The 23406-nt window shown below is 47.5% G+C and overlaps 3 protein-coding genes across 3 annotated transcripts in view; 2 read left to right on the plus strand and 1 right to left on the minus strand.

Moving 5' to 3' along the window:
* Window positions 1-1298: 1298 nt before the first annotated feature.
* clns1a (chloride channel, nucleotide-sensitive, 1A) lies at window positions 1299-5187 on the plus strand. Its single transcript, XM_046388299.1, has 8 exons — window positions 1299-1757; window positions 2368-2504; window positions 2928-3068; window positions 3249-3362; window positions 3693-3698; window positions 3855-4028; window positions 4638-4704; window positions 4787-5187. Coding segments are annotated over exons 1-8 (759 nt in total). The 5' UTR covers window positions 1299-1638; the 3' UTR covers window positions 4788-5187.
* A 20-nt stretch (window positions 5188-5207) lies between these two features.
* Window positions 5208-7372, minus strand: aqp11 (aquaporin 11). The gene is made up of 3 exons (XM_046388298.1): window positions 6606-7372; window positions 5997-6113; window positions 5208-5808 (listed from the first exon to the last, which is right to left on the minus strand). Exons 1-3 carry the CDS (start codon window positions 7201-7203, stop codon window positions 5720-5722), a joined length of 804 nt encoding a protein of 267 aa, XP_046244254.1. The 5' UTR covers window positions 7204-7372; the 3' UTR covers window positions 5208-5719.
* A 1838-nt stretch (window positions 7373-9210) lies between these two features.
* pak1 (p21 protein (Cdc42/Rac)-activated kinase 1) overlaps window positions 9211-23406 on the plus strand; it is a 35723-nt gene continuing 21527 nt past the window's right edge. The window contains exon 1 of the mRNA XM_046388190.1: window positions 9211-9409. The gene's annotated coding sequence lies outside the window, so the exon portion shown is untranslated. The remainder of the gene's footprint in view (window positions 9410-23406) is intronic.

Consider the following 23406-nt stretch of genomic DNA (forward strand, 5'->3'; position numbering starts at 1 on the left):
TATGCCAAATGCCCCACATCATTCCACTGAGCTGATGTCCATCTGTTTGCAGTCTGTTGGTTTCAAAATGTTCAGTCTGGATTCAAACAGGCTCCTTCCATTTCTCTGTTGTATTGTTACTGTAGTATCGCTGTAACATAAATGTTTTCTAAGTTATTAAAACCAACATCCCCAGCATCTCCTCAAAAACACACCGTGTCCGTGCCTTTTGTCCTGTTCCCCAGACGATTCACGACACCGTGGCTCAGTTGAAATTCAGTATAACTGCTGTGAGGGTCTGCGAGGTTTGAGGCTTAATCTTTGGTAACCAAAAAGAATCACTTTGATGAACAACTAACCAGCTGAGGAAGATTTAATAGTTCAGCTGAAGCAGCCCTGAAACTGAGGCTACAAGCCTTTATGTTATTTCTATAATGTTATAGTGCCATACGGACATTTAATTGAATTAAATCTTCAAGAAAATAAATTATAAGCAGTCATGGGTTTGTTTTATTGTTTATTTGTTCATTTCCTAGTCGACTTCATTATTTAGATTTTTTTCTGTTTTAATTTGATTGTTTTTGTATTTTAGAAAAAGTTTCACTAAAACAACAAGGCTTTCAAAGGCCGGTGGTGCTCCGAGTATTGCTTTTAATTTCGTGCATCACCGGAAGTATACGCGTGGAATTGTGTGGACTTTACTAAGTGCAGTCAACTATATAGCCTTGTGTACGCCCTCTGGTGGCGACAATATGTAAGTACAGCTAATATTAAAACGTATGATAGTATCTTTATGTTATGTGTTTTACTGGACTTATTTACTATGATACACGATGTTCACTTTGACATCTGAAATCAATACAATTATATTAAGAGAACTGTGACTTCTGTAAGCCTTGGTAACTTAGCTAATAGTTCTCTGAAGCTAAAGCTCAGACGAGGGTGACGATTATTTTCTCATAGTTTGTCATAAGAAATGTTAGCCCTCCCAGCTCCTGAGTGCCTCAGACGGAAAATCTAAATAGGAGAAAGGAATTGTGATACGACAGAAAAAGTGGGGAAGACCATGAAGAAGCACCACGAAATACACACGTTGTTTTTAATAACGACGCATGAAGAAAGGCGCAGAAGGGAGGAAGTCATCATGATAAGACTCAGACTGGGTCACATGGGATTCAGCTCCACTCGATAAGTGCGGGGATTGTGGAGTTGCTCTTTATTTTCTTCAAACTTGGTCGGTAGACTCTTGGAACTGACAAGCGCCCTCTTGTACAGTAGGTGGCGGTATACACCCTACAGTTGTTCCACCGGTAAAAGGAGAGACGAAGAAGAAGAAGAAGCGTCGCGGAAACGTCGACAATGTTGCCGCGATATTTCAGCTGAGGAGTTTTCAGCGTAGCACCGCTAGCTTCCACAACATTTGGCTAACTTGTTATTTTCACACTTTTCGCTGCTTGTGGTGGCTTCTCTGAACGGCTCGGCCTGGTTTGGTTAATCCGGGAGAAGAAGCGCAGCAGCAGGCTTCGAAGCAGTTTATCCGCCTCCAGCTGTCGAGCATTAATTTACCGAGACGCTATCCCGGGTTACATTAGCAGGCTTTGTCACACGAAAGAGGGCACACAGCTTCTTGTCCGCAGACGTTAACCGGTTTCGCGGACGATGGTTTTACTGAAAAACCTCCGTCCTCCCACCGAGGGTGTGCGACATGAGCAAGCCGAGACCACGGCGGTGATGGACGGCCAGAAGCTCGGCTGCGGGACGCTCTACGTTGCCGAAACGTAAGTGATGAACATGGCGCCCGTTTGTGCTCTTTAAACCAGCCGTTTTGACGTGTACGTTAGTGTTTCACCGGTGCCTGATGCAGACTTTGTGTTTAATCGCTGTTATACTGGGCAGTAAATGTAATAACGGCTATGTGCTCGCACACGCCGCTACTCCTCGTGCCAAGCACTTCCGGTGTAGTCCTTTTCAAAATAATTGCTATTGAAGAAATGCAGACGTGACATTACGGAGTGTCGTGGATTATTGTGATACTCTTACCGAGCTTTACTAAACTCATCAGTTATTCTGTTAGTCAGTCGACGGAAGTCTGACTCTTCCGACAGTCACTTAATTGATTCAGTGTTGTTCATCGGGTAAAAGTGCCAAACATTTGTTGCTTTCCCATATGCGATGGGAGCTGAGCGATTGAAGATTTCACTCGGCTTCTGGGATACTGCAGTGGAAAAATTTCACCATTTTTCTGACATTCAGTAGTTGAAACTAGCAAATAAAGGAAGAAAATAATCTTGGGATCATTCAGTACAGCTGCAGCTTCGCCTCCATTTGCAGTACAACACTTCTGACTTTACCTTCCCTTATGTCTGTTTTGTGTTTTCTTTTCCTCAGGCGCCTGTCGTGGTTCGACGGCTCAGGGTTGGGTTTCTCTCTGGAGTATCCCACCATCGGCCTGCACGCCATCTCCAGAGACGTCAGCGCGTACCCACAGGAACATCTGTACGTCATGGTCAACGGCAAACTCGGAGGTGAGGGCGCCGCCGAGAATAAAATCCGTATTGTCTTCCCTGTTTTCTCTGCATGATGTCAGAAAATAAAGGAATTTTTGTTTTGTGCCAAAAATCTGCCACCGATGGCTAAAACTCCTTCATCTAAACACGTGTTTGTTAAATTGTTTGGTCAAAGGAGCGTCTGTATGAACCACAGGACAAAGGAAAATGTTTTTATTTCATGTTTGTGTGCCAGACGCACAGAGAAACAAAACACTTTTACACGTTCACATTTCTGAGCGAGATGAACGTGTTTAACTTCCTGCGATGTTTGAGCAGCTTAGTGCCTTCAGTAGTTTTCATCAACAGTTCCTGTGTCACGCACACGCTCAGTGACGTGAACCACAGTGTGACGTAATGATCCGCGAGTTTCTAACGGCGTGTTTGTTTTCATCCTCTCAGGTGAGAATGAGGCAGAAATGGCAGAGAAAGCAGCTGATGATGAAGACGATGACGACAGCGGCAACAGCGCAGGTGACGACGACGACGATGAGGAAGGAACGATCACGGAGATTCGATTTGTGCCCAGCGACAAGGCGGCGCGTAAGTAACCGCACCATCGTACCGCACACCCAGTCAGTGTGTTGATGTTAATAAAATCAAGTTCTGAAATAAATTATTTAGAAGCAAACTTTGGAGATTCGGTGTAACAGCGTTTGAGGTTCCTGAGCACAGGGGGTCCACATTGCCGCCAGTCTCTCTTACTTTGTGTGTCACATGTAGTGGAGTCCATGTTCTCGGCCATGTGCGAGTGCCAGGCGCTGCATCCCGACCCGGAGGACGACGACGACTCCGACAACGACTTCGAAGGAGAAGAGTACGACGTGGAGGAGGCCGGTGAGGAGGTGCACACAGAGAGTCACAAAACTCACTCTGTCTGTTGTCCCGCCCACGCTGCTTTCTGATTGGCTGCTTTTACAGTAAACAACACAGCGTTCTGATGGGTCTCTGAGATAACCAGCGTGTCCAGTTGTGCTTTCACTGCATCCAGATGTTGTTGCTGTCATGTAATTTGCTTTAATTTGCTTTTTGTTAGTTTTCACTTCACTGGGAGGATTTAATTCACTTGTTTGTGTTTAGAAGTTTGTTGACTGATCATGAATTGTCTCTGTCTTTGTCTTTGTCTCTGTCCGTCTCTCCCTGGGTGTCCGGGCTCTTTGCTTGCAGAGGCAGGTGAGACTTCCAGCACTCAACACTTCACATTTGCTCCACTACACGTCTTCTACTGACAGATACTGTACGTTAATGGACGTTTCCAAACGTCTTCTGGCTGTACTGTACTGAAGCGTGTCCACACCGAGCTCACTGCTGCTGTCCTCCACCACCCAGAGCACGGCCACGCTGACGTCCCCACCTTCTACACCTGTGACGAGGGTCTGTCGGCGCTCACGCAGGAGGGCCAGGCCACGCTGGAGAGGCTGGAGGGGATGTTAGCCCAGTCGGTCGCTCAGCAGTACCACATGGCTGGAGTCCGGACTGAAGAAACCAGCGGCGAGTTCGAAGGTTTGAGTCAAACGCTCACACAGCAGTTTGGACAGAAGATCGAGTCCGATGTGTTCGATCGTTGGTCGTTTTAGAAAATAAAGGAAAGGACCAAACATTTGACAGCATTCGAGTTCCTGCTGTAGAACAGAATCGTTTTCATTCAGGCCGCTTTGTTCAGAGGCCGTTCAGCCGCTCGGAGCCAACACTCCGTCAGCGCTGAGCGAGTGACAATTTCATCCGTAAATCTTTGACCAGTTCAAAGCATCAGAATGAGTGTGTTGATGTGACCTCGTCTGTACCGCACACGCGCCATCGTGACGAAGCTGAGGGGAAGGTTGTGTTTGACCAACGGAGCCTGTGCGGCACCTTTTTAAAGGGGAATTCTGGTGTTTTTAAACCTCGATAGCTGATAGTGAAAACGATCGTCGGTCACTTTGGAGAAAACGAGAAGGTCGGTTCAGTTGATGTTGAGCTTTTTGTGTTGAATCCAACAGCACTTGCAGTATCTGTGAGGTCACAGAGGAGACTGAGATTTGATCTGATGTTGCGCTCTGTTACACAAACCTGCAGTGAAACTGTTTCTGAGACTCTGTTCAGGTTTGGTCTGACTGTTTTGTTGGTTGACAGACGGGATGGAGGTGGATGCAGCAGCGACGGAGGCCGGTCAGTTTGAGGATGCGGACGTCGAGCACTGGTAACTAAGTGAACTCAGCTGCTGCTGCTGCTGCTGTGTGTGCTGTGGCTCATCCTTCTGTTATGTGACCTTCTCTCTGTAGATGGAAGTCCCGTCAGCAGCCAATCAGAGCCCCGGTGTTGCATCATGTGACTGGAGCACTTCCTCACGGCTCCCAGCCTTTACTCCCCTCCTGTTCCGGGCACTTCCTGTTCTCCACCAGACAAACCTTTCCTCGCGTGCTTGAGCTCACCTGTTGCGGCTCCCCTCGTGTGTCCTGTTGTGTTGTAGGTTTTCTGCTCCTCCGGCTGTCGTCTCATCACTAATTTGTCCAAGTCGTCCGAACTCGATTGAGCTTCGGCCCAAATCCTGTTGTTGACTGTAAAAACTAAACTCTTGACTTTGTGTTTGTTTTGTACCTGATGACCAACTTAATATCTGATATTCCTGTCGAGGAGGTTAAAGTCTTTATAAGAAATTGTCAATAAATGCATAGTTTTTGTACGAGTTTGTGCTTGATTTATTGTCATTAATATTATTGTCACAATGTTATCGTGCTCAGGCTCTCAGCTTTCCTTCAGGATGCTGAATAATGAGTGAATTAGCTGAAGTAAACCATCCTGTCAGACAAAAACAACACTCGGCTCAGTGCAGGTTATCACAACTACGACACTAAATGTGTTTTCACTGCACGTGTGGGTCCAGTCTGACCTTCAAAATCAAGTATGACTGCCTGTGATGCTGCCTGAAAAGCAGCCTGGGTGGGCGGAGTTAAACGTTCAAAGCTTAACTCCGCCATGTTTTTATTGATCCAAGAAAAAAAAGGCGTGCAGACATTTTAAAACGACCTCTGGGACAGCAGGGACCTTCAGTGTTTGACGGATCACCTTGGAAAGTTAAAACGTGCTCAGTGAGTTCTTTAATCAGCGCCTGAGCCACCTGCAGGCCGGATGTCCCCTCGCGGTCCACTGCATGTGAGGCGCTCAGGTGAGTTCCTCTCAGTGTTCCTCCTCTTCTGACCCAACAGTCTGTCCGCTCAGGTGCTCTTCTTGGTCTGCAGAGACGGCGGCGTCCTCAGCAGCAGAGGGACGACTTTGTCGAACAGCAGCATGGAGCTCATCACACCTGGAACAGCGAGATATTTGTTTTCGTTAGAGAGCACACACCTGCGTCAGTCCACACACCTGCGTGGCACGTCAGAGTGTCCCACAAGACCTTTTCCAAGTATATCCAAGACTATAAAACTGTCAAGTTCCTGAGCCTTTTCAGGACCTGCAGAGACCCTGACATGAGTGCAGGTGGGGGATTCTTACCCAGCAGTGGACCCAGCCAGTAGACCAGGCAGAGCTCCAGGAAGGAGTTTCCACTGCAGGGGAACTGAGTGGAGAAGGCCAAGGCCGGGTTAAACACTGCTCCTGTGACACGGCCTCCTGAAAACACACACACACACACACACACACACACACCTGAAACACGTGACACAGGAACTTTCTCAGTCTACACACTAAGTCTGCACGTCTGCTTCCCCTCAAAGCCACAAAACTTGTTTTTCTGACAGACGCCAGTAAAGCTGCGTTCATGTTCGAGGACAAACGGGACATTACGTTAAATTCTTCTACACCAGGTGGTTAGAAAGTCATGTCACGTGATCATTTGGTCTTCAGCTTGTGAGCACGCTGTGTTCACGTTCACTTTGACTCGTTTGTCTGGTTGGTTTTGCAGCTTCGTGTCGCTCCTCTGGGCCTCGGTGCATTTAATTTGCATTAATCCACAGCAGAACACAACTCAAACATTTGCTGAAGTGCCAATGAGCAACACGCAGACTCCGGCTGACCTCAGATCGGTCTGATCAGTCAGCCTGAGTCCATACGGACACGATTGTTCACATGACGTTCACACAAACAACAGAGTCGCTGTCGTACCTGCGTACACCACTGTGGCGATGACCGCAGCCACGGCGTGCACGCGGTATTTCTCCTCCACCGACCGCGTGTGCGTGACAGCCGTCTGAACCGCAAAGGCGCACGCGAGCTCCACGGCGGTGGCCTTCGGCAGCGGCGCTTGAATGGCGCTGATGCACCGATAACCGAGCATCCTGTGCCGCACGTGCAGGTCTGACAGCCCAACGCCCCAGACTACCGGCAGCGCGGCTCGCGCGGCGGCGGCCGCGGCGAACTGACACGCGATCCGCCGCAGGGCGCACCCGCCCGAAAGTTTCGCGTGGTAGACGTGCTCGAGCGCCCCGGATGGGTTACCGATGGCCCCGCTGAAGGTGAGCCCGTGGATCACGGCCAACAGGTACGTCAAGGTGAGCGCGAGTCCAGGCTCGATGCCGCCCACGTCGGACAGCAGCTTTAACTCGTGCGTGCAGCAGCACAGCTGAAAGGTGGACACGAGCTCCACCGCGTACACAGAGAGCCCGGTGTCCGCGAGGGCCCTGCTCAGCAACGTGCGGCTCAGGGCGCTCAGTGCGACAATCCCCGCCAGCACCGACAGAGACACCGCCACGTCTGCGGTCATGGTCGGCCTGCGGTCTCCCTCTCGCTGGATGTCGCTTCCTCTGGGGGACGGAAGCCTCGGCCGTGTCGGGCTGCTGCTGCTGCTGCTGCTGCTCTGTCCCGGAGGATGCCTGGTCCAACCGGGAGCAAATGAGCTCCAGTCCGGGGAGCTCACATGGTGCGGAAGTGGATGAGCTCCCCAGTTTCTCCTCCTCCTCCTCCTCCTCCTCCTCCTCCCGTCCTGCTTCTCTGTCCTCCCTGTCTGCCTCTCTTCTGTCCTCCTGCTGTCACACTTCGTGTCCTTCCTCACACAGGACACTTGTCCCTGCTGTCCCGTCCCATCCTTATCATGGAGGATGAGGAGATGATGAAAATGCTTCATCACGTTTGTGACATCGTTGTTAAGTTTGTGCTTAAACCTGTGAAACTCTGACTGGCTGCTCTCGTGGAATCAAATCATTTGATTACATTTACATGTCTGTGTGTGAGATGTGTCGCTCATGATAATTACAGAAATGACAAACACAGCAGTGAGATGACTTTCTGAAGACAGAGCAGCTCCACCTTTCCTCCAACAGGAGGTGGGTGATCACCGTCTCTCCTCTCGCCACAGAGTCTGAATGGCTGAGGTCATGAGAGAAGGCAGGCAAACGTCCCTGCTTCACGCCTTCGGACGAGCTTCTGATCAGCAGGTCTGGGGATCAGGCGGAAGTTGTAAGGATGTGCGGATCCTGTTTGGATGATGAGAGCAGACAGCAGGAGGCTCAGATGTCTGTTTGTTTCTGGGTTTTGTCTTTCAGAGTCAGGCAGCTCGGCCTACGCTGAAACGTTCACGGAGGTCTTCACTCTCACCACTAGATGTCACTGTCTCGTCACCTTATTTAGTACTTCATCCTCACAATAAAGAAAATAAATTGTGTTTTGGTTTACTGAGCAGTGTGCTTTGAGGAGCCAATTCTCTTCGAGAATTTAATGATGATTATCACATTTTTTTTGTTGTTTTTTATTTGGTGTGAAGGAAATCAAATATCAAACTGAATTGCTTTTCCAATGAAGGAACCTTTTGTTTGCATCCAGGCTTGTTGTTTGATTTCTGTTTTAAAAGTAAGAGGGTCTGAGGGGAGCAAACATGTTATAAGAAAGTCAGTGTTTAATCCTACAAGCAACAACGTCTTCACCATCAGTTTGAAGTTTTAAACATTTGTTAAAATGTTGAGATGTTTTGCCCATTAAGGACAAGCTTAACAAAATGACTGACAGACTGAGAACCTCCATCCAAGATCCAGTGTCCACCAATGAAATTCAGTCTTTTCCACCTCAGTAAGACTTTCAGATTGAACTCGATGGTGTCTTGGTCAGAAACGCAGAAACTCCGTTTGCAGATAGTTATACTGTAAACGATTTGACCTTCTTCAGCTGAAGTCATTGTGTTTTTAGTTTACTGGACTGCAGAGAGACAAAGCTGCAGGATAATCCATGTTGTCTGTGACCACACATGTGATGTTGGTCAAAAATATTTTTTCCAATATGGTTAATCTTAATTGATTAATTCAATAATTTCCATTTCATGTACATTTTTAATAGCAAAATAAAAGTAATCCCAACATTCTGTTTTGCTGTTCTGTTTTAATTTAATAGGCTATACCTGATAGACGTTCAACATATGTAGATTAAGTTATTATTTTTTAAAAAGTTCGTACTGAGTATCCTTTTCCTGTCATATAAATCCATCAAATTAGTGCTCAATTTTTAAATTCCTACTTCTTTCTAGTTTTGAATCGAGTAACAGAGTAACACTTGAATGCAACGCCCTTAACGAGAGCTTGAATAGCAATGGGATGTTTGATTTTCCTTCATTGTATTTGAATGTACCATCGCCCAGTCTCTGCTGAAGAGCTGCGACCCAGCGCCGCTGCCCGCCCCAGGACTTTGAGTGGACATCCTTACCAGCCAATCAGCGACGGACAATTCTGAAACGAACCAATGGCGTGTCCGGAGCTGGCTGTAGGAGGGCGGGTGTTTCTGTGCAGCAGGCTTCTCTGTGCCTAGCTAACAATAGCCTGGGATCGGCAAGTTTACTGTTAAAAAGACCAACCAGCAGGGCGACAGAGCGGAGCGGAGCTGATCCGAGAGGAGAGCAGAGTTTGCCGAATACATGAGACGGTGTGTCCCGCTGTCGGAAATTATCACCCAACACTCTGGGATTTACATTTGCGACCAGACAAGTGGTGAGTGAGCCTTTCGACTTTATTTCTAAAGCTCAGATTTAGCCCTCACCTCCATTCTCAGCCGGGCATGGTGCCTTGTGAATTTGGGAGTCGTTTGCCTGAGAGTAGGAAGGGGTTAATGGTTACTGTAGGCTGGGATCACACTATTATTCCCTCATTCTTGATCCACATCCATGCATTAACGGCCCGCAGGCCCATCAGCCCCCACAAAGCGGAGCTGAAGTCGGCCACGACGGGGTTACTACAGTTGGAGGTGGATGGTGTGATTATTTTTTTATTACGCCGGTTTCCTCCCAGTTTATCAGCTGGCTGTGATAGCATGGGACCTTTTACTGGCAAACTGATAACGCGGGCGAGTATCGAATGAATGAATGAATGAATGAATGAAAGAAAGAAAGAAAGAAAGAAATCCTGCCAGCTTTCCCTTTTCCATCCCTGAAGGATACCTCTGACATGATTCATCAGAAGGTCCATGCGGTGCTCAGAGCCTTTCTGCTGTCGCCCAGGAACAAGCACACACTGTGACAAAGCTCTGATTTTGACTCCATTTCTAATTTCTTATTTGGTGTAATAAGTTTCAGTGAGGGAAGTCATCGATGTGTAATCAGAAGTCCACTCCTATCTCTTACATTATTCTGTGTAATATTCCTTTACTCCCACTGCGAGGCCACCGACGTGTCTGCTGGACTCCGTGGGGACTTTTCGGTTCCCCTTTGTGCTCCCTGTGGATTCACCTGCTGGATCATTAATTGCTGCACTCTGTCTTCTAGTTTGAATCCGTGTGAATATGAACACGTGTTTCCAGAGCTCACTAACTCTAACTCTTTGACATTTTTTGGGGGGGATTGTTTCCCATCTCATGAACGCAGACTGAATTTCCAACCCAACACCTTTCGACTCATCTGGATAAATAAACTCATTTCTTTGCCTCTCAGTGCAGTTTTTCTCCGGCCGAGTTGGACTGACGTTGCCCTTTGCCTGCTTGTTATAGAAGGTTTCGCCCTCACTTTCCTGGATATGGAGGAGCTGAAAGCGTGTGAAGCTGACTGAAAGTGTTTCATTGGCTTGTCATTTGGTTTGTCCCTCAAAGGACCCCAAGAGTTCCTGCACCTCAGTTTGAAAGCCTTTGAATTTGAATGGAGTCTGTGGTTATGGCCTGTCAGGGAGGATTAGTTCATATTCAAACCAGGACCCCAACTCAGACTCCTGAGAGTGTGTAGAAGAACATTCTTCAGTGTTCAGATGTTAGATTTGTTTATGAAAATTCATTCTAATAATTATCTGGGTTCATAATTACATCATACAAAATTCAGCTCTTCAGTCCCGCTTGTCACTGATCTTAGACCTGAATCTGAAATGAGCTTTTAAATTAGAAATGTGGGAAAACAAAACTCAGCTCAAAGGCAGAAGCCAGTTTTTCATGACTGCTTAATTACATCATACACAAAACTGTTCATGTAGCTGGAATTGGTTTTAACAAACTGGGATCTCCATTAGGGTTTATGTGCTGGCTTACAAAAAGGACTTTGGGTCCACTGGTCTCAAAACACTGGCAGTGAATCAAACAGTGAATCAGATCTGCGTTTGATCGTATCTGGAGCTGCTTCCAGGCTGTGCCGCCGACCGCAGCGTGCACTCAGGAAGTATTAAACATACAATCCCATAACGTGAGTCTTTGGAGCTTGTCAGTCTGAATCATAGAGGTTAACCACGAGGACAATTAAGTGTCCGCAAGTGAGCCTGCGACTACGTAAGAAATCCGCTTTCCCAACTGAAGCGTGCAGCTCTGAGAGTGCGATCACAGCCGATCACAAACGCCATCGGAGGCTCTGATTCTTTTATTCACACTGGGGCGTTCCCTGCTGATTGGACACCCGTTACGGCTCATCAGGACTACCTGCTTGGGTGTTTCCAGACCTTGTGGTTTGGCTGAGCGGCAGCAGGTTGAAACCATGGCCTGGGTTCTGGTTGTAAGGCAGTGGCGGCACAGCTGTTGCCATGGAGACCTGGGCGTGGCTAAAGGAGTGTTTTATGGCCCCACGTGAAGCATGAGGCCACCCAGTTGTCGCTTTGACACCTCGACAGCGTGGCAGGGACAGAAAGGAAGACCGGGAGGAGTTAATGACCCATTTGGCTCCTGTGGCTTTGGGCTCAGTTACTTCAGGAGAGAGAGGACAGTGTGTGTGTGTGTGTGTGTGTGTGTGTGTGTGTGTTTCTGGCTCACCTGTCATTGAAGATATTTTAAACCCTGAGACAGTTGCTTTGATCTCTGAGTGAATTAGACCTGCTGATCTGCAGTGTGAGTAACTGACAGGGACGAGACACGATGCGCTTCATGTCCACGTCGTGTCAGTCATGTGTTTTATCTTCAGTCTCATTGTTTCATTGTTCTGAATGAGATTTGGGGGGAAAAAGTTGTAATATTTAGCCCACATTTCAGTGGTTTTGTGAATTCAGCATCAAGAAAAGAAAGACACAAAATCGAGCTGTTTTGCTTTAAAGCTGCTGTAGCTATTTTGTTGGCCGTTTCTTTTTTTTTATTTTTAATGTTACAGACAGCAGATTGCTGTGAGGAAGTGGAGGCACGTCGGCCATCTTTACGTGTCAGTAGTACAGACGTAAATCAGCGGCATCACAGTGTTCAGAGTTTAGTTTATCAAAGTTTCCCAAAATGTCAAATTACTTCTTCCAACTGCTACCAGAAACGTTGCTCATTTTCATTTTATTAAACTGAATCTAAATGGCTCATTATGATGGATATTTGTCTTTGCGGTGCTGACGCCTCAGTACCAACACAAATAGTAATACTGGCTGTCGAGCAGTCCGAAGCCTGCCAGCGGCTGAATAATGGATGGTCTGTCTGCCTGGAAGGCTCCTGGAGCTGCTGAGCACGACGTCTAGACGGACCCCGACGGCACAAAACTACCATCACTCTGCTCCACCAGAGGCTGGATCCACAACCCAGAGGAAAGCTGTGATCCCAGGTTCCTTCTTCGGTTATTTTATCTACCTCACTGATGTGAAGGCACATGAAAGACAGACTGACGCTGCTTCACTAAGCTGTTAATAGTATGGTTCAGGATCAGAGAGGAGGAGGAGGAGGAGGAAGAAGCTTTTACAGGTGGAGCTCCATTCAGGGATAATTGAATCTGTTTCCTGTCAGCTCTGATCTGTGTGAGTGTGTTTGCTGCGGTCAGTAGCTCTTACAGTCTGTCGTGCTGCTGCTTCACTCGACTCGGTCGCACACTCGTGCTGTTGGAAACCTTGCAGAAATAAACATTGCGTGTTATGGTAGCACACACGTCTTCGCCAGCTGGTGGGACAAGAGAAGCGACGCCGAAGCGGCATCGGCCTCGAGCCTCCGTGGTCGGCGTGCGTGACGGGAGGTCGTGCTCAGAGTCGAAGCCACAACCTTCACTGTGAATGAATAAGCGATTTCTAGCAAAGTTCCGTATTTCCAGGCTTCTTAGGATGGAAACTCCCCCAGTGCAAATGATTAGAATGAGAATCATGTGACATAACCTGCTGGTTGTCTGAAAATCCTGACAACAGAAAGCACTCAAAGAAGCCGAGCATAAACATAAAAATATCAGCGAGGACGACTGCTGATAGTGAAGGGAGCGAAGGCCAGATCCCTGTGTGTGTGTGTGTCTGTGTGTGTGTGTGTGTGTGTAGAGTCCAGTGACCATATGGTGGAGGAACCACCCACTCATTGGGACCAGCCACACCTTCCACTAACACACACACACACACACACACTCATCTTGGCTTCCCGAGCTTCACACTCACACACCTTAAAACACACAAGCTGAAAGCTGAACGTGTGTGAGCGAGATAAATTAATCACAGAGTGGCAGTGGGTCTGGCATGTACAGCGAGGTTGTGTGTTACAGCTCAGTCCTGCAGTCTCCGGTGTGTGTGTGAATATTTCAGTGTTGAAGTACTGCATTCACACCCTGCAGCCTCATATCCACAGAGAGATTCTGTGTGTGTGTGTGTGTGTGTTGCATCACTACATGATTACACACTGTTTCTATTGGCGAGTGTATGTCTGCTGGGAGATGAATGCATGAGTGTGTGTGTTTTCACCACCATGACTGAGGTGAGCCTGTTCCAGTGTTTGGTAAACACACACACACACACTCACACACACACACACACAAGGTGACTGGGGTCGTGTGTGTGATAATCAGCTGATCCTAATACACAGCTGTGCAGCCAAACATCCCAGTGTGCAACAGGAACATCTTGTCAGAAGTTTCTTTCTTCTACTTTCGACATAAAAACTGAACTTTCTGAACTGTTTCATTTGCTGTCTTATTTGTCTCTTGTGCTGAGTCTAATTAACATTATCCTTATTGGCTGACCCGCCCATTAGCTCATTTCCAAGATGTCCAAGATGACGTCTTTAAATGTTTTGTTTTGTCCACTGAACAGTCCAGAAGTCCAAAGATATTCAGTGTGCAGTCAAACGAATCCTTCAGTAAATCGTCACCTTTCAGGAGCTGAAAGCAGAACACGTTTAGTGTTTTCGTTTGATGAACGGCTTGAGAATGAAATTAGAATTAACTGGCAACAATTCTGATAGACAGAATATTAATCAGCAACTCTTTCCATAACCGATGAATCATTTAATTCATTTTTCAAGCAAAAAATGCCAAAATGTCTGCCTCCTCCATCGTCTCAAATGTGTCACCTGTGGGATTTGGACTGTCGCTAAGACAAAACGAGAGACATTCAGACTCGCATTCAAGTGTTCAGAAAAACAATCGGCAAATTGATTTATAATTTGAAACTGAAACATTTACTGATTACACCTTCCCTAATGTGAGTCCTTTTCACTTTCCTCAGTTCATTTTATACCAGCCGTTATCGACGTCGCACAGATATCTCCGGGTGTATAATCGGTATATGTTGGTATTGGCGCATATCTTGTTTGACATGCATCAATTAAAAAAACAGATTTTACTGATTATAACGCAGAGAAAACATGGCGAGTATCAGCTGACGTTCTCGGTCACATTCCTTAATGGTTAATATGTAACCAGCACATTGTTGTAAGGGGTGACTCAGACGCCGTAATATCCTGACACGCATTCAGAGTAACAAAAAATAAATGACTTCAGTGATTTTCAGATTTGATTTGACTTGGTTACTTGTATATTGACGAGTAAATATTTTACCACACGCAGAAAAAAAAGAAGAGATGAAAATAAGAGATGAAAGAGGTGAAAATAAAAAGTTTCCGGTGAGTGATGAGTTGAGTCAGAGGCTGACCTGACCATAAACAAACACACACACACACACACTCACTCTTGTGGTGCTGCTGCTGTGTGCCTCTCAATAAAGTTTTCACACAACAAATGATCAGCAAAGTCATCTTTGCTTTATGTCTTGATTTGAAAGACAGGATGTTGATTTTCCTTGAGTCAGTGATTCACACGGTGGGCGGCACGGTGGTGCAGTGGTTAGCACTGTCGCCTCATAGCAAGAGGGTTCCAGGTTCGAATCCCGGTCTGGGCCCTTCTATGTGGAGTTTGCATGTTCTCCCTGTGCCTGCGTGGGTTTTCTCCGGGTTCTCCGGCTTCCTCCCACAATACCGAAAACATGCACATTAGGTTAATTGGCTGCTCTACATTGCCCCCTAGGTGTGAGTGTGCGTGATTGTCTGTCTTTGTGTGTTGGCCCTGTGATTGACTGGCGACCAGTCCAGGGTGAACCCCGCCTCTCGCCCGTAGTCAGCTGGGATAGGCTCCAGCTCCCCCGCGACCCTGACGGATAAGCGATATAGAAAATGGATGGATGCATCAGCGTCAGTCGCCACGAATCGCTTTTAAACACAGATAACATCAAACTGGAATTCCTCAACCGTCTTACAGCCCACGTGGACACGACTGACATTTTCTGACATTTTCTGAACCGAATGATGAGCAGATTAATCAATAGTGGAAACAGTCAGTCTGGATGCGGTTACAGAACGATGGAATGTGTATGCGTGGGTCGGGATCTGCAGTCACGCGTGTAAATCCGGCGTGATAATCTGTCACGGTGTTTTCAAATGCCAGCATCATGACATCCTTAGCCTCCCTCTCTCTCTCTCCTTCCTCTCGCTCCTCCTCGTCCTCCTCTTCACCTCCTCATCCCTCGTTCGCTGCTCTCCTCCGGTCTCTCTGACGTGACCGGTGAAGCAACTGTAATGCTGTTAGCTATAAATATCCCTCCATTTCTCCGACTGCCAAACAGAGGAAGTCTCTCTTTGCTATCATCCTCTTCCTTGCTTCTACTTGTTCAGTTTTTCTCTCGTGACGGGATTCTCTCACTTTCTATCTCTTCCTCTCACATTTGAAGAGGAAGGAGGCAACAACTGAATGACCAAATTTGTCATATTTTATCCACAGTGTCTGACCTTTAAGGGAGAAAAAACATCAGTTGTAGTTTCTCAGAAATCAAATGGAGGTAACATGAAATACAAGGGTTTGCTCAAAGTTATCGGGTTAAATTGCGTGCTGGTTGAATTCTGGTTGAACCCGTTCATACTGAAGACGAGAGCCAGATGAAGCTGCTGCTGCTCGTCCGCTGGATGTTTGAAAAGTCTTTGAACACTAATCAACATTTAATGAACAATAAGATTCCCGTTTGTCAGAATGTAGTTGTAATCCACGAGATTTCTGTTCTGTTTGAATTCACAGCATCTGCTGTCACTGAGGTTTGACTCCGCAGTGAAAAGCGCTGAGCAGCTGCTCTGTCAGGCGGTCAGCACTTTGACAAGTCGGCCATCGACGACTGAAACCGCCATCACACTTAGAGCTGAGGTTTCCCACACTGAGCAGGTCAGGTGAAAAGGAGTTTGTTACCTCGAGAAGCTCAAAACGGTCCCTGCCAACCGAGGTATCAAACACAGTGAGTTTCCTGTGACTGCTTCACAATAAAAGCCCCTGTGTTTGACCAGGTGGACGCTTTTAATGTGAAACGTCAGGGGATGTTGGGAAAACTTGGTCTGTGATACAGCTGTGGGAGGGTGAAGGGGATTACGTGCTGCATCATTTCCTGTGAATACATCCTGTGCGCACAGGTAATCTGAATCCAGTCTGGGAATGTGGACTCTGCCACTGACAGGAAAAACTGCAAAGAAGAGAAATAATTACAGCTTGTAATTACATGAATGGCTTCAAAACAGCACGGTGATGTTAAATTGTGACTGTTTTTTGCCATTTTTCTACTTCTTATTTTTCATCGCGTTTCATTTTTCTGTCACTTTCTGTCAGTCCCATCCCTCCCTCTCTCCCTCTCTCTCTCCCTCTCTCCCTCCCTCCCTCCCTCTCTTTGTCCGTCTCTCTCCCATCGTGTCCCTTCCTCAGGGGGACATTTCATGCTGTGTTCTCACCTCCGCTTTAACGGAAAGACAAGAACAACGCCCTCCCTTCCTCGCCAACGCACTCTCCAAATTTTAAATATGGCCGTTCATATTTTCCAAAAACCGGCGGTTCAATACTTCGACAAATGATTAGTTTAATTATAGAAAACAAATCTTTCATAATTCATTTTCAAGCGTTGGGACCCGAGCCGAACGCTGCTCCATCTGACGCTGCGAGACCTTCAGATATTCAGTTTTTCTGTCCAAAATTCCGCCATATTTTTCATGTGTGCGTCTCCGCCAGCTGCTTGTCAGCATCCATCAGATGCCGACACGCCCAGCAGGCGTAATTAGGCTCGCCGCCGTGAAGCACAATCACGCTCACATTTCTCTGCCAAGTGCATTACACGCACAAGCAGTCTGACTTACTGTATGTGTGTGTTCACCTCACCGATGAGACGGGACGCTGGGCAGGAGGGGGCAAAGCCGGTTTAGGATTTCCAGGCTGGTGTTGATGCTTCAGCCCTGAATTGAACTGACAAAGCTAATTTGGAGACAGAAACCCCCGCAGTCCGTCCTAATGACATCGTTGTTAGCAGTGACGGCGACGAATGTTTCATTGTTACAGATTAATAATCTGATCTGATCTGATCTGATATTGTCATGGCAGGCTGACACGGCAGCTGCATCCCGTGCAGTGGGTGGTGGGGTGCGTTTGTGTGAAAATTATGTGGACGGGGAGGAGTTGGCGGCGGCAGACAAAAGGTGCTTCATTGGTATCGTATCATTTTAAAGGTAATCCTTCAATCTGCGAAACGTCAGAAACTCCTCCATCGCAGTTTTCTACGGCGTGAAGTGACGGCTGAACCCAGAGATGATCAGCTTACGGCTAAACGGGGAACAGCAGCAAAGCAGATACGTTTAGGATGTTGGACGTTTTTGCTTAATAAATGGCTTAATTGATTAGTTAATTAATTATCAAAATACTTGCTTGATTTTCAGTTAATTGACTGATTTCATCTAACAGCATGAAACGTGGCCACACAAAAGATGAGATCCTGTAACCGGCACAAGGCTGGAGAGAAACCACCCACACACACATAATGTGCACCCAGTCTTTACGTTTTATCTCCCTTTTGTGTGTGTGTGTTTGCCTAACTCACATAATGGGTTGTGGGTCTGTGTGTGAGACCTGCGGCTCACATGTAGCCGTAGCCCACTGAGTGGATGGATGATTAGCCAAGGCTAACTCTTTGCCAGCTGTCATTCTCTGTCCGCGTGTGTGTATGTGTGTGTGTGTGTGTGTGTGTGTGTGTGTGTGTGTGAAATGTCACATTAACCTGTGCTAATGAGAGTTTACCTTAGTAAGCCATAATCTGGAGCTACATGTGCATAAGCTTCTGGCTGTTGGAAGTTGTGTGTGTGTGTGTGTGTGTGTTGTCTCACAGCATGGTGTGAATGTGTGGACAGCTGCAGGGCCGACTCTCACCTCCTGTCCTCCTTCTGTTTGTCCTCTCAAACCTTCATCTGTTCGGCCTCGTCCCGACCCTCAGCGACACAGACTCGCCGTGTACACACAAATGGCCTCCTCGCTTCTAAGACTGCAGGCCGTTTGTGTGGCGGCACTCCGACCCCCGTCTGCGAGGAAGGACGGAGCTCAGACCAGGCGTTAACGTCCTGGGTGATCCGACCACAGGTGGACATCTTCAGGGCCTGTGATGGGATCTCATTTCTGCAGACAAACAAGTGCAAACAGTGGGACGCACAAAGGCAGGACTTAACGTTCATGTGAAGACCCAAGTGACTAAGGATCTGTTGCAGATGGGGTTTCATAGTTTCTTATGAAGCTCCTCCTCACTCAGCAGCTCACAACACTGAGATGTTTGATGACGAGAGTCTGTGGAATTTGTCCACAGGAAGGAACAAGTAGGCTGTACTGGTCACTGTTTACTGTATTCGTAAGAAAAAAAAAGTCTGACTCGTGATTGGCTCACTCAGGACGGATACCAGGTGATATGTTTGAACACTTCTGTGAATTCTGGGATTGCTTCCACACAAAGAAATGTTTCGATCTTGACATAAAAGATTTCCGTCCGATGCACCATCGCAGTCAGACAGGATGAGATTCCTGTCTTCGTCCCAGAGGTGCTGCAGCAGGCCTGTCAGGCGCTCAGAACCACAGACCGGCTTTGTTTTCAGGAACCTGTCTGTCTTTTTGGACTTGGCTTTGGCAGGGAGACATTGTCGAGTTGAAACTGGAGGCTAACGTGTGCTGATGGGATCTCGTTTTATTGGAACGTGAGGGTTTTGAGCAAGCCAACGCAAAATATAAATGGAGTGTTTTTGAAAAGCGTTTGTGGTTTGGCCTCCCGTCTGTCTTCACATTTTGGTGGAAATCCAGACTGTAGATTTCTGGTGTGTGCAGAACAAGACATGAAAACCAAGTAAACGATTAACTGCATTATTACACCTTTTCATAAACAACAACTTAAAGGACCCGTTGACCCGTGATGAAAATTCGGTCGTTATCTTCTCACCCCGATGCCAGTGGAAAGTCAGGTGAACTTTCTTGGTCCGCAAAACATTTCTGGGACAAATTGTCTATCGGTTTGGGATCTTTTGGAGTCTCTGGAGCCATTTTCTGCTTTTTATTTGAAGTCTTCAGTTGTTGTTGCTGTGAAGCTCCAGAAAAAGGACTAAGAAACGTCACATGACTTGTGGTGAGCTGATAACGAGCGGCTTCTCGTTTCATGTTCGGCCACCGATCGTCATTTCACGTTTCAAAGTACAGTTCAAGTGCCGTCACAGTCACGTCTTTCTCTTTCGGTGCTTTTCACTGCAGGACTATAAAACTGGGATTTTATTAAAGGCCGTAAAATGCTGCTGGCCTTTGCTAACACGTATGGCTGCGATATGAAATAAGCTTAAATTCCTGGTGAAATGCACTGATCGGCAGCCTGACTTGTTCCTGTGTGTGTGTGTGAAGAGCGAATGAAGTGGTTTTAACTGCTGTTGTGTGCAGGCTGCAGGCTGACGCCGCCGCTTCACCTTTCGGTCAACAGGTAAGCTCAGGTGTTCACAGGAGCCACCGGAGTCGCTGCTGAACCAGTTCGGCTTTGTGAGTTAGGATGTGAAGGATGTGGATGCAGGCTGGGCCATCTTGGTTCTGATTTCTGATCTCTGACCTGGAGATGTCTGAAGAAATCCAGTCTGTCTCTTCCCGCCGTGTATCGTCTAACGTAACTGAGCGTTCTGTCAGTGAGGGTGTTTGAGCGTGGAGGTTTCACGATTCGTCTGCTCAGCAGTGGAAACCAGAGAGCTTCACATTATGTAAGCCGGCTGTAATGGGATTCTGCCCCTCCGGCCTGATGGCTCCCAGCATCCACTGCAGCCTCCATTATTTATGGGGTTGCCACGGTAATGGGAGTGGGGAGGGGCGGAGTCTGACAGCTGGTAGATTGGGATGGAGACAGACTCCCCGCCCCCTCCCCGCACACCTGTGTGTGTGTGTGTGTGTGTGTGTGTGTGTGTGTGTGTGTGAGGGGGGTTTCTGTGCTCATGACAGGCCCTCAGAAGGTTTGTCATGTATTTTTTATGTACTGCATCATCATGTGTGCATACGTGTGTGAGCTCTGAATGTGTGTGTGTGTGCTGGGAGTATTACAACTAATACCAACCTACAAACTCAAAGTACTTCATGTTGATGCAGTAGTCTTATAAATCCAGTCTTTGTCCCAAACAGACTGGAGGTCTCTCGATCTGGCCGCCGTGACCGGAGGCTCAGGGTTGTGCGTGTTTGCGCTGCAGTGAAGCGTGACGGCGGGGGCTCCTGTGGTACATTTACACAGTGAGCGCTGCATGCAGGTCGGGCTCAGGACGTTTGCCAGGACCGTTTCAGATCAGGTCGGACGGTCTCGGCCCAGTGAGGAGCTGCTGATCTCAGCACTAATCATCCCATCACGCTGTGTGACCCTGTGATGGTGTGTGTGTGTGTGTGTGTGTGTGTGTGTGTGTGTGTGTGTGTGTGTGTGTGTGTGTGAGTGAGTGATTCATGCAGCGGTTTGCTGTGCTGATGTGATCGTAGCATTTTAGTGTTTGTTTTACTTGTATGAAGAGTTTGGATTAGTGAAACATAATCCAACAGCATCAATCCCATTTCTGTCTTCTCCAGGTGGGAGAGCTGCTGTAGAGTGTGTGTGTGTGTGTGTGTGTGTGTAATGCCTTTGACACAGGTGTATCATAGCTTTGAAGTGTGTGTAACATGAAGCTGATGGAGTGTGTGTGTGTGTGTGTCTGTGTGGTCTCTTGTCTTCAGGGCAGGACTGAGATTAACCAGCAGCTAAAACAGGGAAATGTTGAGGCTGTAACTCAGAGGGTTTTGAGACACTTTTGTCTCTGATTTGTGCTGAAGGTCTCGTGGGTTCGTCCAGAGCCGGAGAGGACAGTCAGACGGTTTCTACGGTGAAAAATGGTTTTGTCCAAACTCCAGTGGACTCAAGTTTCTACTCAGCTTTCCTTCTGTTCTTTGATCCTTCGCTCTTCATTATCCTCTGCCCCCCCCCAGTCTGTCTGTCTGTCTGTCTGTCTGTCTCCACTTTGTCTCTGCTGTACTTTTTGTCCTCTTTTGTTCTGCTCTTCTCTTTGTGCTTGTCCATTGTTCTGTTGATTCCTCCTCTCGTTCATTCGGTGCCGTAAAATCTTTATAAAACCTTCCTCCCTCCACGCGTACATTCAGATGATGAATGGCTGCCAGCAGGAAAACTTTCCGCCCCGATTAAACGCCGTGAGGCCTGGAATGAGACTTTGGACGGAGTGAAAGCGTGGACGTGTCGAGCTGCTGTCACACTTTAAACCTTGTGGTGTCTGAGTCTTTATTTCATCTTGTAGTTTTTGATCCACTCGAAACACAGACAGAGACAGAGACTGTGTGTGGACGGATCCAGGACTTCTGCAGGGTTTGACAAACTTCTGCCAACATCGTCCTCAACAGAATTCCTCCCGCGTCGTGTCCCACAAACCGGCGGCGCTAAGCGGAAACACGATGAATTAGAAAACCTCAGCGACTTTGAATGTCAGTGGTCCTCGGTGTCCTCATCCTGGAGCTTAGGATTCAGCACATCAGACTGTTTGTTGTGGTCCTGAGCTGCTGGTCTGCCGCAGATCTGCAGACCAGCAGAGAGATGAACACCAGTTGTACGGGAGCTCATGAGGGACACAGCTGCTTGTGCTCATTGACTTGTTTTTCTGCTGAAAAAACAGATCAAAGAGAAGAGACGAGACATTTCAGCGAACGGCTTGTGAATAACACACGGACGTCTGCGCTCACTTCACGCCTCATCACAGCGTATCTTCCTCTGTGGTAGAAGAAGAAATGTCAGGTCACGTGCTGTAAGGAGCAACACAGACTGGGTGTCCACACGTGTCCCGGGTCCCGGTGACTCAGACAGCCGCAGGACTTTGACTCGTCAGGCCAGCGTTGAAGTCCTGTGCGAAACCAAAAGCCGACTTTGACCTTTTTAACTCTGTCACATGAGTAACGTGAGTGAAGTCATTTTCACCCAAACTACAGTCTTTTCCTAAACCAAACCACCCGACTGGGACAGACGCTGACTGTGTCCTGTCCTCCACGTCCAAAGCTCATGAAACGTGGGCGGAGTTAAATGAGACGTGAAAAGATTCAAAGTTTCTGCACCACCTGATGAGGCCGCGCTGGAGTCCTGCTTCAGCAACTTATACTCACACAGCAGATAGAAAAGCATAATGAGGGCTATGGACATGATGGAGCCATCACACACACACACACATGCACGCGCACACACACACACAGACACACACACACACTGCAGTGGATGTAAATCAGTCCAATAGCTTGTCGGCCAGCAGAAGGTTGTTACAGTTGGTCTAATACAAAGCTGTGTGTGTGTGTGTGTGTGTGTGTGTGTGTGTGCTTGCATTAAGCCTATTAACATCATTAGACTTGCCACTTAAGGCTCTGCAGTGCACCCTGGGATTGAATCGAATGCTTCGCTCTGGAGTTAGGAGGCGCCTTCACTCTCTGCCCTGTGGTACCAGTAGAGTTCCTGTAACCCGGACCAAGATTTGGTACCAGGAGCTGGAATTCAGTACCGGTACTCAGCAGTACCTTATTGCAGTACTCTCACATACTGTAATATGTGCCTGTAAATGGCATCAGTGTGTCCAGTCAAAGACAGGCAGTGAGTCAGCGCTGATCAATGACAGCTGCTGATTCAGACCTTTGCTGCCATGTCGGCGGGGGTCAGCCGAGACATCACGAAGACTTCTGTAAAGACGTCCTCCTCGCTTCGCGTTCGCGTGGAGGAGGAAGTCACTTCAGCAGCTAACTTTACTGTGGTGTTGTTACTTAACTGCTGACAAATGGAACAGTTTGCACAGAATCGAGTAAACAAGCTGACTTCGCCGAGCAGGTGTGCGACTCGCTGGGCTGACCAAAGACATTAATGAAAGGACACACACAGGAGAGTGTGTGTGTGAGTGTGTGTGTGTGGTCTAAAGGACACACGAGACGTGAAACGTGAGATCTCCCTGTCGGGGGTCTTAATGTGACCTTGTAGTTTATGTTGGTATTGATTATGCTCTGTAGAGCCCTGATCAACCATGTGTG

Source organism: Scatophagus argus, chromosome 5 (genome assembly GCF_020382885.2).
Source record: "Scatophagus argus isolate fScaArg1 chromosome 5, fScaArg1.pri, whole genome shotgun sequence".
NCBI classification, from domain to species: Eukaryota; Metazoa; Chordata; class Actinopteri; family Scatophagidae; genus Scatophagus; species Scatophagus argus.

What these genes read in the sequence shown, in the direction of transcription:
- clns1a (XM_046388299.1), top strand. Translation starts at nt 1,639, where the DNA reads ATGGTTTTACTGAAAAACCTCCGTCCTCCCACCGAGGGTGTGCGACAT. An exon ending in GGTCAACGGCAAACTCGGAG is followed by an intron (nt 2,505 to 2,927) that starts GTGAGGGCGCCG and finishes TCATCCTCTCAG; the next exon opens with GTGAGAATGAGGCAGAAATG. An exon ending in GCCCAGCGACAAGGCGGCGC is followed by an intron (nt 3,069 to 3,248) that starts GTAAGTAACCGC and finishes TGTCACATGTAG; the next exon opens with TGGAGTCCATGTTCTCGGCC.
- aqp11 (XM_046388298.1), bottom strand. Translation starts at nt 7,203, where the DNA reads ATGACCGCAGACGTGGCGGTGTCTCTGTCGGTGCTGGCGGGGATTGTC. An exon ending in CGCCACAGTGGTGTACGCAG is followed by an intron (nt 6,114 to 6,605) that starts GTACGACAGCGA and finishes GTGTGTTTTCAG; the next exon opens with GAGGCCGTGTCACAGGAGCA. An exon ending in CTGGCTGGGTCCACTGCTGG is followed by an intron (nt 5,809 to 5,996) that starts GTAAGAATCCCC and finishes TCGCTGTTCCAG; the next exon opens with GTGTGATGAGCTCCATGCTG.